The sequence below is a fragment of the Panthera tigris genome, chromosome C1 (genome assembly GCF_018350195.1).
Source record: "Panthera tigris isolate Pti1 chromosome C1, P.tigris_Pti1_mat1.1, whole genome shotgun sequence".
NCBI lineage: Eukaryota > Metazoa > Chordata > Mammalia > Carnivora > Felidae > Panthera > Panthera tigris.
This window is the reverse complement of record NC_056667.1, coordinates 19,409,481-19,423,626: the sequence shown is the minus strand read 5'-3', so window position 1 is coordinate 19,423,626 and position 14,146 is coordinate 19,409,481. Positions and strand designations below refer to the sequence as shown.

The following is a 14,146-nucleotide window of genomic DNA, read 5'->3' as shown; positions in this document are numbered from 1 at the left end:
TAGAGGAGGGGATTTAGGGCAGTGAGGGATCACCGGCTATTAACCCTGCAAATCCCAGTAGCCCACTCCTTGGGTCCCATAGCTGGCTTACCAGGCTGGTATGGGAGGAAGACTAGTTTCTGCAGGAAATTCTGGTACCCACTCCTCCCCCCACGCCTGCCCATGAACAGGCTGTTCTTGTTTACGACCCTCCTCCCAGGAGAACAGTGATTGCTCATCCCTACATGTGATTTGAGAGGGCCGGTCTTTCAGGCCTGGAGGAAACTCAAGCCCCAGCCAGCCACTTGGCATCGGAATGTTCAGCTGGTCCCCTCCTGGGGCTCATGTGACCAGGACCCAGCTATAAATATCAGAGGGGCCGCAGACCAAGACAGAATTCGGGCGCCAGGAGAAGAAGGCAAAGAGGCTCTGGCTGGGTACTTTGTGACAAAGGCAAGACCCCAGGTCTACTTAGAGTGAGGCAGGTGACGGAGGCAGCCAGGTGAACCCCCAAACCTCCTGACAATATGGATTATAAGTCAAGCCTGATCCAGGATGGGAACCCCATGGAGAACCTGGAGAAGCAGCTGATCTGTCCCATCTGCCTGGAGATGTTTACCAAGCCGGTGGTCATCTTGCCGTGTCAGCACAACCTCTGCCGGAAGTGTGCCAATGACATCTTCCAGGTCAGTGCTTGGGCACGGCCCTGTCCTGGGGCCCCAGGTGGCCGCTCGGTGTTCCTGTGGTGAAAGCCGTTCTCTCTTAGTCTAGGACTTCTAAACCAGGGCTGGTTTTCTCCCGTCTAGAGCGAAGCCCCTGCAGAGGCCTCTGGGCTGGGGGCGGGGGGCTCGGAGGCGGCTCTGGCTGCCCCATTCCTTCTCCATGACGCGTGTTTCCCCTCCCCACCCTGCCCGCAGCCCCCACCGCTGCCCTGAGCCCGCAGTTGACTCTCCAATCAGGAGTCAAATGCCTCAAGCGATAAGTGGGAGAGGCAGGAGAGAGAAACCAGACCCCTGAGGCTGGAGCCAGCTCCCTGGTGGCAGGGGGCCCAGAGCTTTAGGAGGAGGGTGGCCAGGAGGCACTGGGCAATAGAGGCACCTTCCCTTTCAAGTCTGTTGCCGGTAATAAGGGGCTGGAAGGGATCCATCTTCTTAACAAAGGAATGGGAGGGGCGTCCTGGCTGGGAAGCAGCCCTTTACAAAATGTTCTCTTACTCTTCTATCTTTCAAGTAGAGGCCTACATAGTTGGCTGTAGAGATAATGCCCACTGCATGAATGGGTAAACGGAAGCTTAAGAGTGAGAAGGTTGCTTGCCCAAAGTCATTCAGAGGATACCCGTGGCTTGAACCTAGGTCTGCTGACTCCCAAACTCGCTGACTGCTATGTTCCTTCTCGAGTGTTCCCCGTGTAAGTGGGCTGGCTCTCCTCTCAGGATGGGGAGCTCCAGGTCGAATGGTTTGACCAGAATGGTTGAGGGAAGCAGGAAGAAGGACGATGGGAGATCGTCCCAGGCCTCACCTCTGCCCTTGCCGCCCGCAGGCCGCAAATCCCTTCTGGACCAATCGGGTCGGGTCTGTGTCCATGTCTGGGGGCCGTTTCCGCTGCCCCTCCTGCCGCCACGAGGTGATCATGGATCGTCATGGAGTGTATGGCCTGCAGAGAAATCTGCTGGTGGAGAACATCATTGATATCTACAAGCAGGAGTGTTCCAGGTCAGTGTGCTTTGCTGCCGGGGGCCCGTCTTTCCTCCCCAGATGGCCAGTGCCCAGCTCTCCCAGGCTCCTTCCCATTGGCCCAGGATCCAGTGCCCTGGCTGGAAGAGACACACTGGTCAGTCCAGAGAGCCATGTCCGGCTTCCTCAGGCAGAACAGTGGCTCATTCCCATCTCCAACACTGGCTCTCGGTGTCACTCAGTGAATGGGAAGGGGCCCAGACACCAGGCTGCCCTCCTGGGAGAGACTGAGACAGGAACCAGGGGAAGGCTGAGTTGTGAGAGGGAGAGGAAGACCCTGGGGCCAGCTAGTGGCTGTGACAGGCAGAGAAAAGGGCCCAGAGAGAACGCGGCCAGTTTCTCCATAGTGAAGGCAACAGCTACCATCCCAGGCCCCGGGGATGCTTCCTCCTGCTGCTGCACAATAATCCCGTGGATCAGGCATGGTTTTTATCATCCCCATTCCACGGATGAGGAAGCTGAGGCTCAAAGAGGCGAAGTCAATTACCTAAGCTTTTTCCCAGCTGGGGAGTGGAATGGGCTGGGAACGGGCCCTGCAGATCTGGCCCCAGGTCTCCCTGTTTGTAAAACAGCAGCTCTGTCTCAGGCAGAGAGAGACAGAGACAGGGAGACAGAGACAGAGAGACAGAGAGAGACGGCCACCAGGGAGATCTTTACAAATCCAGACACCTGACAAGACTCCCAGGCTGCTGCCCTCGCATCCTTTGGTCCTAAACCGTCACCAGGTGCCCGCCTGCTGGCAGTGTCCTGCCTAAGGAGAGGTGACAGACCAATGTCAGTGAGAAAAAGCCCTGCCCAGGGGAACTGTCTGCTAGTCTGACTCTGTCACTAATCTACTGTGGGAATCTCCGGTGAGTCTTTGAGCCTTCATTTCCCCTGTCTGCAGAAGGGGACAGTGAGGTTTGTTACTGTGGCTGTCAAATAGGGCTTTGATGGGAAATGTTAAAAATATCAAATATTTATTGAGCACCTCCCGTGTCCAGGCACGGTACTAAGCATCTTCCATGCACGATCCCTATTTAATTCTCACAGTAATCCATACGGCATTCTTAGCCGCATTTTCCAATGAGGAAATGGAAGCTCAGAGAGGGTCAGAGGTTTGTCTAAGGCTCCTCAGCAAGTGTGAAGCGGAGAGAGAGCCTGTCTGACTCCATGGTGAACACTCCTGACTGCTGTTGCCTCTCGTGTTGCTGGAGTTCAGCACTGCAAAAGTGCATATACATTACTGATCATTATCATGATAACGAAATCAATATTGCATCTAAACAGTAGCCTCCCCGCCCCCCAGTGTCGACCTATGAAGAACATGTTATGTTTGAACCCTTCAAGGCCTTTCCACATCGTTGAATGGCAATGATAGCCGCCCTTTTTGGGGGGGTCTGCTCTGTGCCAGGCTCTATACGCTCATTGCAGACAACTGCCATGATCCCAGTGGCTCTGGGATAAGACCAAGCTTCAGAGAGGTGAAATCACTTGCCCAAGGTCACAAAATGAGTGAATGGAGGAACAGTCGGGATTTGAACCCAGATGCTGATGCCTGGGGTTGGAAGAATGGGCATCTGGGATGGCAGTGGGCACAGGCACCAGACCCTCAAGGTCTTCCCTCACTTCTGTCGCTACAGCCATTCCAGAGCTCGATTCCCTGGGTGGGTGGGTAGAGAGTGACCCCTGCCGGCATTGGGTGGGGAGGGCGCTGGGTTAAAAGACGGAAAAAGACAAGTCTGGAGAGGGGTTGATTTAAGAACCAGCGGAGACAATAATGTCTGGGGGTGTGATCAGTTGTCCAAAGCTGTTCAGGGGTGAGGCACTGGCAGGGATGGGGGACAGTCGCCATTTGACATTTATGAGATGCTTGCTGTGGTAGGGGCTGGGAAAGCAGAGGTGGTGTAGACACGGTGTTGGCTCTAAATGAGTGTAGTCTAGCTGGGGAAATAGGAGCTAGACCCCAAAAAACTGAACCTCAGGTAGGAAGTAACCGATACCCCAAGAGAAGCACAAATAAGATGCCAGAGTCCCTAAGTAAAGAAAACGACCAAGGGAGAAAGAATGTGTGTTTGGGAAGGAGAAAACTAGACGCTGGAGAGACTTTCTGGATCGTAAGCCAAGGCTCAGGCTGGGCTGTTGGTCATCCCCGGGCTGCCCTTTTTCTGGTTGTGTGACTTGGGGTGCACACATTTCTTCTTCCTCTGAGCCTGATGACACCCTCACGGCATACTTACTGATAGATTCTCTCCACCTGTTGAATTACCACCTCCTCCAAGACATGTACCGTACCCTGCAAATTCCGGGGTGAAGAGAATAGACAGGTTTCCCTGCTGTGGTGGAGGTTACAGTCTGGTGGATTAAATATAGAATTCAGTGAGGCCGTGAGTATAAATTGCTTTGTTCAGGTCAGGCCTGTAGTAACCAAGAGCTACGGGGACTACAATTAGATTAATGCACTCTTGCCTCCCCTGCCCTGACTTGATGGGTGACCTTGGGCAAGTCAATGCACCTTTCTGGGGTTCAGTTTCCTCTTCTCAAAAATGTCCCCGGTTCTGACTCTGGGATTCTACAGCGTTTCCCATGTCCTGCACTGGCAGGGTCCTATGGCAATTCCATCACCCAGAGTTTGGGGCCAAGGATCTGAGGACAGACTTGGTGTCCCCGGCTTTCCTGGTTCTGGGTCCCCAGAAAATGAAAAGGGTTGGGAACAGCCAATGAGTGAGAGCTCAGGCCATAGATCTGGGGGTGGCCCCCTGGAGCTGGGGAGGAGGCAGGGACTCGGAACGCTCACCGTGTGACTTGCGACTCTTCTCCGCTGCAGTCGGCCCCTACAGAAGGGCAACCACCCCATGTGCAAGGAGCACGAAGATGAGAAAATCAACATCTACTGTCTCACGTGCGAGATGCCCACGTGCTCCATGTGCAAGGTGTTTGGGGCTCACAAGGCCTGTGAGGTGGCCCCGCTGCAGAGCGTCTTCCAGGGACAAAAGGTACTGGCTGGTGCCACTTCTACCCCCAGCCTGGGTCTGCCAGGCATGGCCAGATGATTCAGGATGTGGATGTGATCCCTGTAGATCTGCTGAGCTGGCCTTTCAGGAATAGTCCCTCTGGAGGGACTTCCCAGGCCACAGGGACAGCAGCTCCTGCCTTCCTGGGAGAGGTGGCTGAGCTCATGGGTTATACTTAGAGCCACTTGAGAGCATCTGGGTGTGGCCACAGGGGAGAGACCGGACCCCTGGGCCAGGCCACCAGGGTCCTCTCAGGCCACGACCTTTACATCCCGGTGTGCTTTGGGCCCAGATACCTCTTCCTGTGCTGGTGACCTCTCCTAAGCAGGGGGTGGCTGGGAGCCCTCTCCCTTGGCCTCCGGGCCCGTGGGAGCCCTATCATCCTGTCCATGCAGTAAGCTGTGGCCCCTCTTTCCGGACACTTCTTCCCTGCCTCCCACCCTTCTCTTGATCTCTCCCTTCTAGAACTCTCCAACTCCGTTTCTTTCCTGCATCCCTTCTTTCCCAGAAACAAGCCCTTCCTCTGCCAGAATGTTGCTGTGCTTTTTCCTCATTTCCCCTTTCTGGGCCTCATCTGCAAAATAAGGGATGCGGTGTTTCTCCGATGCTCTCTGCTCTGGCCCTGAGCTGCACCTCAGCAAGAGGCTCTTTCTAGCAGAGAGGGGAGTGAGGGTGCCACCCCCAAGAAGACAGACCCTGAGACTATTTTTGTCTCTCCTCCCCTGATCCCCCATCACCTCCCCCCATCTAGACGGAGCTGAGTAACTGTATCTCCATGCTGGTGGCGGGGAATGACCGAGTACAGACCATCATCACTCAGCTGGAGGACTCCTGCCGAGTAACCAAGGTGAGGGGAAGAAGAACTTCAGACTCTGGGGGTCTGAAGCCTCCTGGTGCAGCCTGGTCTCTGGGGTGAAGGCTCCCCTGTGGGTTGTGGCTAATGGTTGGGGCCTGGAGGCAGGGATGGTGGAGGAGGGACCGACTAATCCATTCATCCACTCATTTACCAAATGCTTCTGGAACATTGTGTCAGGCCCTGCCAAAGGCACTGGGGACGGGGTGGTGAACAAGACAGACCTGGTCCCTGACTTCAGGAGCATCCCAACAATAATTCTCAGTATTTATTCAGCACTTGTAGGTTTCAGAGCCTTGTCTTTGATATGCTGTAGACTAAAGCTTCTCAGACTTGAAAGTGCATTCAAATCCACCCTGGAATCCTATTAAAGTTCAAGTTCTGATTCAGTAGGTCTGGAAGGAGGCACGAGATTCTGCATTTCTTTGTGCCCCAGTTGCTGGTCCATGGACCACAACACAGTGAGTAGCGACACTGTAGAGGCAGAAGGACACTTTTCTATCCCTGTAAAAGCATCCGTGACTTTCCACTCCACTTGATGTGGGGCCTGGGGATGAGAAGGGGGGGAATGGATCATCATACTCCTAGGGGAGGAAGAGCTGTGTGAAGGATGGCCTCAAAGGAAGGAGGGAGACATCGTTACTACTCACGAGGTGCTCCCAGTCTGATAGAGGATGCTAGAGCCCCCATTCTTATGAGATACTATGATTATACCCATTTTACAGGTAAGGAAACTAAGATGTAATAACATCTATGTCGGAGAGCAGGGAGCCTCAATGAGGAGGCCACTAGAGGAAGAACTGTTTGCCCCTGCAGATGTAGAGCTTCCCAAATCCAGTCTTGGTTGTAAAATGGGGGGAGGGGGAGTGGGAGGAGAGTGGCTTGGGAGCACACAGGAAGCCCAGAATCCATCATCCCACTTGACCCTGGAGTCTATTTTTGAGGAAGGGGCTAGCTTTCTCCGTGACACCAGCCTCCAAACGTCACTGGTGCGCTAAGTAGCTATGACGCCTCGGCTAGGCCTTCAGCTTGTCTTCTGTCTTCCAGCCACGGACCTGTTATTCCTAGCGCACCCGTCCCAGGAGGGAAGTGCTGGGGATAGAGAGGAGGACCCCACAGGATGTGACTCTGAGGTTTCTGTCCCCAGGACAACAGTCACCAGGTGAAGGAAGAGCTGAGCCAGAAGTTTGACGTACTGTACGCCATCTTGGACGAGAAGAAGAGCGAGTTACTGCAGCGGATCACGCGGGAGCAGGAGGAGAAGCTCAGCTTCATCGAGGCCCTCATCCAGCAGTACCGGGAGCAACTGGACAAATCCACTAAGCTGGTGGAGACAGCCATCCAGTCCCTGGACGAGCCTGGTGGGGCCATCTTTCTCTTGGTGAGCAGGACTAGGAGGGTGTGGGCAAGTCGCTTCAACCCACCAGTTCTGTCTAAGGTGTGAGCCACGCTCCATCACTGGTCACCCACGTGCCCCGGGGCAAACCACTTAAAGCTCTAAGCCTCAGTGTCCTCGTCTGTAAAACGGGCCTGCAACAATTCCTACCTTCCTTCCTCTTAGCTGATTTTTATAAGGATCAAATAGGAGGGTATTTGTGAAATGGCTTTGTAAGCTACAAAATGTGGTATTCATGTGGAGGCCATTTGTTGAGCACCAACTGTAGGCCAGCCGCAGAGAGGACTGAGACACAGCCCTGCCCTAAGAACAGCTTGTTGGGGGAGACAGAAAAGGATCAGCTTATAAGGCACAAAGCCCGGTCCACAGTATGTGCTTAGGAAATACAGGAAATTTTTCTGTAGAAAACAAGACATTGGGTATAAAAAGGTGACTAGGGTATGATTCTCATCTTGGAGGTTTGGGGGTTTAAGAGTGTTTCGAATGATACCCTTAAAATCCAAGCTTCCTGCCACGACAGTGGATGGGTCCTAGGGTGATGACCAACACCTGTGCGGACCATGAACCGAGGGAAGAGGTACAAGCTCCGTTCAACTCGGGGCAGGGAGCAGGTCACAAGGGGGCTAGGGACTGGCACCAAGTGCCCATCTGTGGCACCGTGACTGGTTTTGCTGACTTCTTGGGGCTACTTCTTCTGCAGTCCTAACCTTTGCTCTCTCTCTTTCCTCCCACAGAGTGCTAAGCAACTCATCAAAAGGTCAGTGTCTCTCTAGAGCTCTGATCCTAACTCCCGCCTAGCTCCTAGCTCCCACCAGGGCCTCTCACTTCTGTCCAGTGGGTCTCCCCCTTTGCATTAGGTCTACTGGGAGGGTCTACCTCGGGCTAGCTTCCCTGGTCTTTGCATCCCCTGTCTTCTCGGACCACCCATTCTGCTTGTGACTGGAGAGGAAACACTCCACCCTCCAGGGGGAGCCTTTAGGTGCAAGGCCTGGGTGTGGGCACAAGTATGTGCACAGGTGCGGGTTGGAGCTGAGACACCCTCTTCTTTCACTGAGGCCCAGAAATCTTACCCTGTGCCCCCGCCCCGTTTCTCTCTTCCTCCCTCACAGCATTGTGGAAGCTTCCAAGGGTTGCCAGCTGGGGAAGACAGAACAGGGCTTTGAAAACATGGACTACTTTACCTTGGACTTAGAGCACATAGCAGACACCCTGAGGGCCATCGACTTTGGGACAGGTAAAGGAGGTGGCTGTGCCATGCACGCACTTTCCCGCTGGACCCCTGGAAACTTGCTTCCCTTCTACTGAGCCCCGTGTGCAGGCAGATACACGAGCAAACTCTCAAACTCATATAGCTAACTTCTGGATGAGCCCAGAGCCTAGCACAGTGCCTGGTACATAATTGGTGCTCGATAAATTATGTCTGGATCCACTGCACGGAGGCATGGGGCAGTAGAAAGAGCATGGCAACTGCAGTCTGGCAGATTAAGTTCAAATCCTGGTTCTTTTTTTTTTTTTTTTTTAATTTTTTTTTAATGTTTATTTATTTTTGAGACAGAGAGAGACAGAGCATGAACGGGGGAGGGGCAGAGAGAGAGGGAGACACAGAATCGGAAGCAGGCTCCAGGCTCTGAGCTGCCACCACAGAGCCTGACGCGGGGCTCGAACTCACGGACCGTGAGATCATGACCTGAGCCGAAGTCGGATGCTTAACCGACTGAGCCACCCAGGTGTCCCTCAAATCCTGGTTCTACCACTTGTTATCTGTGTGACCTTTGGTGAGCCCCCCCTACCTCTCTGAGCTGCATTTTCTTTCTTAGTTTCTTTTTTCTTTTCTTAGTTTTTCTCTTTCTTTCTTTCTTTCTTTCTTTCTTTCTTTCTTTCTTTCTTTCTTTCTTTTTAAATTTTTATTTTAAGTAATCTCTACACCTAACGTGGGGCTCAAACTCATGACCCCGACATCAAGAGTTGCATGCTCCTCTCATTGAGTCAGCCAGGTGCCCCTGAGCTGCATTTTCTAACTTCAAAATGAGGTTGAACATGGGCCTATGAGGGGCACCTGGGTGGTTCAATTGGAGGAGCATGGGACTCTTGATCTCAAGGTTGTGACTTTAAGCCCCATGTTGGGCATGGAGCCTACTTAAAAAAAAAAAAAAAAAGCCACGGACCTGCTAATAGTGACCACATCATGGTGCTGTTGCAACAAATAAGATATTAACACAGAGCAGCTTGTCAGATACTAGACATGTCCTAGTGATTGCCTAAAGCTGGTCTTCGCTTCAGCTTCTTAATGCTACATCTCTGATACTCACACACCTTAATTTACCTGTATTATATCCTCATTTCTGTTTGTAATTACTCTGTCATAGAGTATCTATAATAATTGTAGCAGCATCATCGTAACAATAATAAGGGAGAAATAATAAGGGAAAATGAGGAAACCAGATAAAGAGCAAAGATTTAATAATTTGCTCAAGGTCACACAGCTGCAAGGTAGCTATTTAGCAACAGAGAAAGAGAGTGGATCCAATTTTGCTGAATGTCGTACTGATTTGAGAGGTGATGCTCCGCTGACCACCTGAGAAAGACAGAGCTGGCACCTCTCCCACAAGCTTGTAGAATCTGGTGTTGAATCTGTGCTCAGAACCCCAAAATACCACGTTCACGGGTAAGGACTAAGTGCGTCCCGAAGCTGAGATGCCAAGGGACTTGGGCATGTCCATGACTGTGGATCGTCTGCTCCACTCTTGCCCTCCTTAAGCTAAGACAGTCACGAGTGGATCGCACTGTGTGAACAGCACGACACTGTGGGACCCACGCTGCCTTCCACGATCGCCCCGAGGCTCAGGTCTTTCATACTGAGGGTATATAAATGGGGGAGTGCATTTATCGAGCACTTTCTATGTCCCAGGCACTAAGCCTGTGACCTAAATTCTGTCATTGAACTTCATGAGGTAGTTTCTGTTGTCATCTCCATTTGTGGTTAAGGAAATAAAGCCAAGGGAGGGTCGGTAATTTGCTGGAGTCCACACGGCTAGTAAGTAGCCCTGTGGACTCCACCAAGGGCCATCTGGCTCCCAAGACCCTGGTGAGGATTCTCTGAGACAATGCATCTAGGCTTGACATGGCACTTGGCACGTAATATGCGCCCAGCACAGGCTGCTAAGAGTAGTTACATTGTGATAATTAAACAGCAAAACCAACAGAAACCCCTGGGTTATGCACAGACCCCCAGCTACGAGCTGGAAATTGGGCTGACCTTGTTGTGGAGGCATGAACTCTTTCAAACCTCTCCCTACACACTCTGGACATATGCTCTGGCTCTCCGGTGATCCCCTCAGGGCCCCAAAGCATCGAGGAAGTGGCTCGGGCGAGGGGGGTAGAGAACAGAAACGTCCCCTATTAGTGGAGCTTGGAGGCAATGTCCTGCAATGGGAAGGTGAGGACACAGGTTTTGCGGCTCAGTCACCGCCCGTCTGGGGCTCGCTCCAGAGAGCTTTGGAGCGGATGGCCCCAGGAGTGTCCCCCACCAACACAGCCACCCCTCTGTAGGCTGTGGAATGAGGAAACCCGGACAGGGAGTGCTAGGCAAGCAGATTTCAAAGGCTGAGCAAATTCCTTCAAGACAAGGACTCTGATCCCCGAGAATTCGAGTTTTTTGTCCATTCTCTCCAGGTGATACGTACCTGTCTAACTGAGAGATGTGCCCAAGCACAAGGTGTGCTTTCCCAAAGTCCCCTCTGGTCACTGGTAGGTCAAGTGATAGGAGCCGCTGTTGCTACGGGAGCAAAGGAGCGTCTTGAACCCTCTCCCTTGGAGGGCTGTGGGAAGCGAGGAGGAGGAGGAGGAGGCCGGGGGAAGGAGGAAGGAAGCAGGGCTCTCTGCAGCTTAGGCTTGGCGGGCTCCTCACCTCAGGGGCCACTGATGTCGCTGCATGGCCACGTGGCCCTAATGGGGGAGGGGGGGCATGGGGAGGGGTTTGGAGAAGTGCGGTCTCCTGCCTGGTGCCCCTTCGAGCGGCTTCTCTGAGGAACCGGCCTCACCCTAATACGATTGTCCTTTGTCACGTACAGATGAGGAAGAGGAAGAGTTCATTGATGAAGAAGATCAGGAAGAGGAAGAGTCCACAGAGGGAAAGGAAGAAGGTAAGACATCCATCTGCCTTCATTCATTCGTTCATTCATTCATTCATTCATTCAACAACATGAAGTCCTGATGGTGTGTAAAACGCCACGCGGGACCCTGGGAATGATGCCAATATAGGGCGATGATGCCAATACGTGTTTGACGCCTTTGTAAAGGCAAAGTCCTGTTCCCTTTAATCTTAGAGAGAGGAAAGAAAAAAACCTAATCATAATAAAAAGCTCCCATTTTATATCTAAATGACCTTCCTGAGTGGAGAGCAATACAGTGTAACAGACCCAGGCTTGGCACTGAGGTGTTTTGTTTGACCAGCAGAATGCTGAAATTTTAAAAAATTTTTTAAAATATTTCTTTCTGAGAGAGAGAGCGAGCGAGACTGAGCGTGAGCAGGGGAGGGGCAGAGAGAGGGGAAGACACAGAATCCGAGGTGTCAGCACAGAGCATGACACGGGGCTTGAGCTTGGGAACTGCGAGATCATGACCTGAGCCCAAGTCAGCCGCTCAACCGACTGAGCCACCCGGGCGCCCCATACTGGCAGTATAATCCTGACCTGTTCCCAACGTTCTGAGTCTTGGGCTACTCATCTGTACATGGGGACAAAATACTACTGACCTCAAAAGGTTATGGTGGAGAGTAAATTAGATGATCATTTAACACAATGTCTGGCAGCTAGAAGGGGACACGTTTGCTAATTAGCACATATGTGCTAAAATTATTTTTCAAGCCAATTTACTATTGGAACTAAATTCCAATCCAGTTGAACAATATGGGATACTCTTCTGGAGTTTTGCATTGGATGGGCTATCCACGGTGTTTTGACAACTAAATTCTGTTTGGGTTTAAAAAGAAGAGGCCAGGCCGGAATTGGAGTCTGATCATTTTGTCACCGCGCCTTGGGAAGCCCCGGATCCCCCTGTGCCCTGTCTCACCTTGTGTTTCCCGGTCTTTTTCTTTCAGGACACCAGTAAGGAGCTGGATGAGGGAGAGACCTTCTAGATGCAGAGAGACTGGGGAGGGTGGGGATGGGCCCAGCTGCCTTGGTGACAGGCCCAGGGTGGGAGGGGTCGGGGCCCCTGGAGGGGCAATGGGAAGGTGTATCTTCTCTCTGCTCAGAGAGCAGGGACTGGCAGTAGGACCCCCACCACGGTGTCCAGCAGCCACTGAACCAGAATTGGAAACGTGCTTGAAACAACCACACGGGACACTTTTCCACGTTGGTGCAAAATGGAGTATTTTGTACATTTTTTAAATGTGATTTTTGTATATACTTGTATATGTATGCCAATTGGTGCTTTTTGTAAAGGAACTTTTGTATGATAATGCCGGGTCATCGCGGGCCTGGCTGTTGTTAGGAAGAGGGGAGGGGAGCCGGGCTGACACAGCTGCCCTCTTCCTTTCCTCCGAGGGAGGGCTGGGTGGCACTCCCAGGCCTAGAAAGGGATACTGTACTGTACAGGTGTCGATGCCTGTCCCTGACACAGGGGACGGCAACTGAGTTTGTGTTATATGTCGTTTCAATAAACGCACAGCACTCTCTTTCTGTTATTACCGTAAGAGCTGGGGTTTCATTCGCCTCGTTCCCGAGAGGGGAGCGCGGAGAGGCTGGACAAACGAACGGATGGAAAATGTGCAGCAGGAGGCAGACAGTAAGGGCCAGGCTAGATATCCATCCCGACAAAGAAGGAATTCTCTAAATTAGCATTTCCCAACGGGAGCTTCGTGGAAAATCCGCTCGGAGAAACAGGTTCAATGCTTTGTCCTCTGGTTCTTCAGAGACTGAAGCAAAGAAAGCTTCGATGCTTTAGGGGCGCCTGGGTGGCTCATTCGGTTAAGCGTCTGACTCTTGATTTCGGCTCAGGTCATGATCTCACGGTTTGCGAGTTCGAGGCCCGCATCAGTCTCTGTGCTGATGGCGCGGAGTCTGCTTAGGGTTCTCTCCCTCTCCCTCTCTGCCCCTCTCCCGCTTGCTCTCTCTCTCTCAAAAATAAATAAACAAACATTAGAAAAAAATGCTTTAGTCTAGGAGCGATCCCAGGGCAGCCAGAATGAGAACCAGTAGAAATGAGGCAGGAAAGGAGGGAAGCAAATACAGAGTGTCACATAGCTGAGCTGCCCACAGCTCCACCAAGAGGACCCCCCACCCACCCCCGCCCCTTGCTCAGTCATGTGAGATGTTTCTAGCAGGTCATAACACAATACGGCTCAAAGCAGTTCATCAGAGGGAAGAACGAGGGAATTTTGTCTCTTAGAATCGAAGTGGCCTGCCAGAGGGTTAATTCCCTTGAACTTCCAGGTTTCACCACTTGACCCCTTGGGGCAGCTTCGGGGGAGGCCGGGTACCCCTGGGCCTACAGGTGGTGGAGTAAGCAGAGCCCCAGCGGTCCAGTCGGGTTGGACACGGGTGCTGGTCCCACCGCAGTGGGCACAACAGTGGCTCTGCTGGAGCCCACCAGACTTCATCCGGGGAAGGCCAAGGCAGCCAGCCACCAGTGCTAGGGGATGAGGTAATGACCAAGGCCAAAGTAGCCACCCCCACCCCCGCCGCCGGAGGGGCCCAAGGGCTAGGAGAGAGGTGAAGCTGAGCGGATCTGAGGAGACACATTAATTGGGTCTGAAGCCCTGCAAACTTATAAATCTGAGGAACGCTGTCGAGGATGTCCCATTTTTACGACATTCAGAACACAGCAGCAAAGTAAAGGCTCTGAGCAGTCCTGCCATAAAGGAAACTATAACTCTAGACGATGATTGGTCCATCTGATTCATGGTGTTTGAAATACTGCCTCTTCATTTTTTCTTTCTTTTTTTTTTTTGTAAATTAAATACCTAACACAGCATTTTCCAACTTATTCATGTGACATCCTCCAGAACTAGTGTCCTGGGGAGCTCACTTTACAGAAAGTATTTTATTTTTATTTTTATTATTATTACTTAAAATATTTTATCTGAGAGCGAACGAGTGCATGAGTGGGCAGGAGAGGGGCAGAGAAAAGAGAGAGAATCCCAAGCAGACCCCACAGTCAGCACGGAGCTCTATCCCACAACCCTGGTATC

The 14,146-nt window shown here is 52.2% G+C and overlaps 1 protein-coding gene across 1 annotated transcript; it reads left to right on the top strand.

Moving 5' to 3' along the window:
• Positions 1–313: 313 nt before the first annotated feature.
• Positions 314–12,642, top strand: TRIM63 (tripartite motif containing 63). Its single transcript, XM_007078157.3, has 9 exons — positions 314–665; positions 1,519–1,691; positions 4,519–4,687; positions 5,457–5,552; positions 6,706–6,939; positions 7,689–7,711; positions 8,064–8,188; positions 11,025–11,096; positions 12,053–12,642. Exons 1-9 carry the CDS (start codon positions 507–509, stop codon positions 12,061–12,063), a joined length of 1,062 nt encoding a protein of 353 aa, XP_007078219.1. The 5' UTR covers positions 314–506; the 3' UTR covers positions 12,064–12,642.
• The last annotated feature ends 1,504 nt before the right edge of the window (positions 12,643–14,146 follow it).

What these genes read in the sequence shown, in the direction of transcription:
- TRIM63 (XM_007078157.3), top strand. Translation starts at nt 507, where the DNA reads ATGGATTATAAGTCAAGCCTGATCCAGGATGGGAACCCCATGGAGAAC. An exon ending in GTGCCAATGACATCTTCCAG is followed by an intron (nt 666 to 1,518) that starts GTCAGTGCTTGG and finishes TGCCGCCCGCAG; the next exon opens with GCCGCAAATCCCTTCTGGAC. An exon ending in GCGTCTTCCAGGGACAAAAG is followed by an intron (nt 4,688 to 5,456) that starts GTACTGGCTGGT and finishes CCCCCCATCTAG; the next exon opens with ACGGAGCTGAGTAACTGTAT.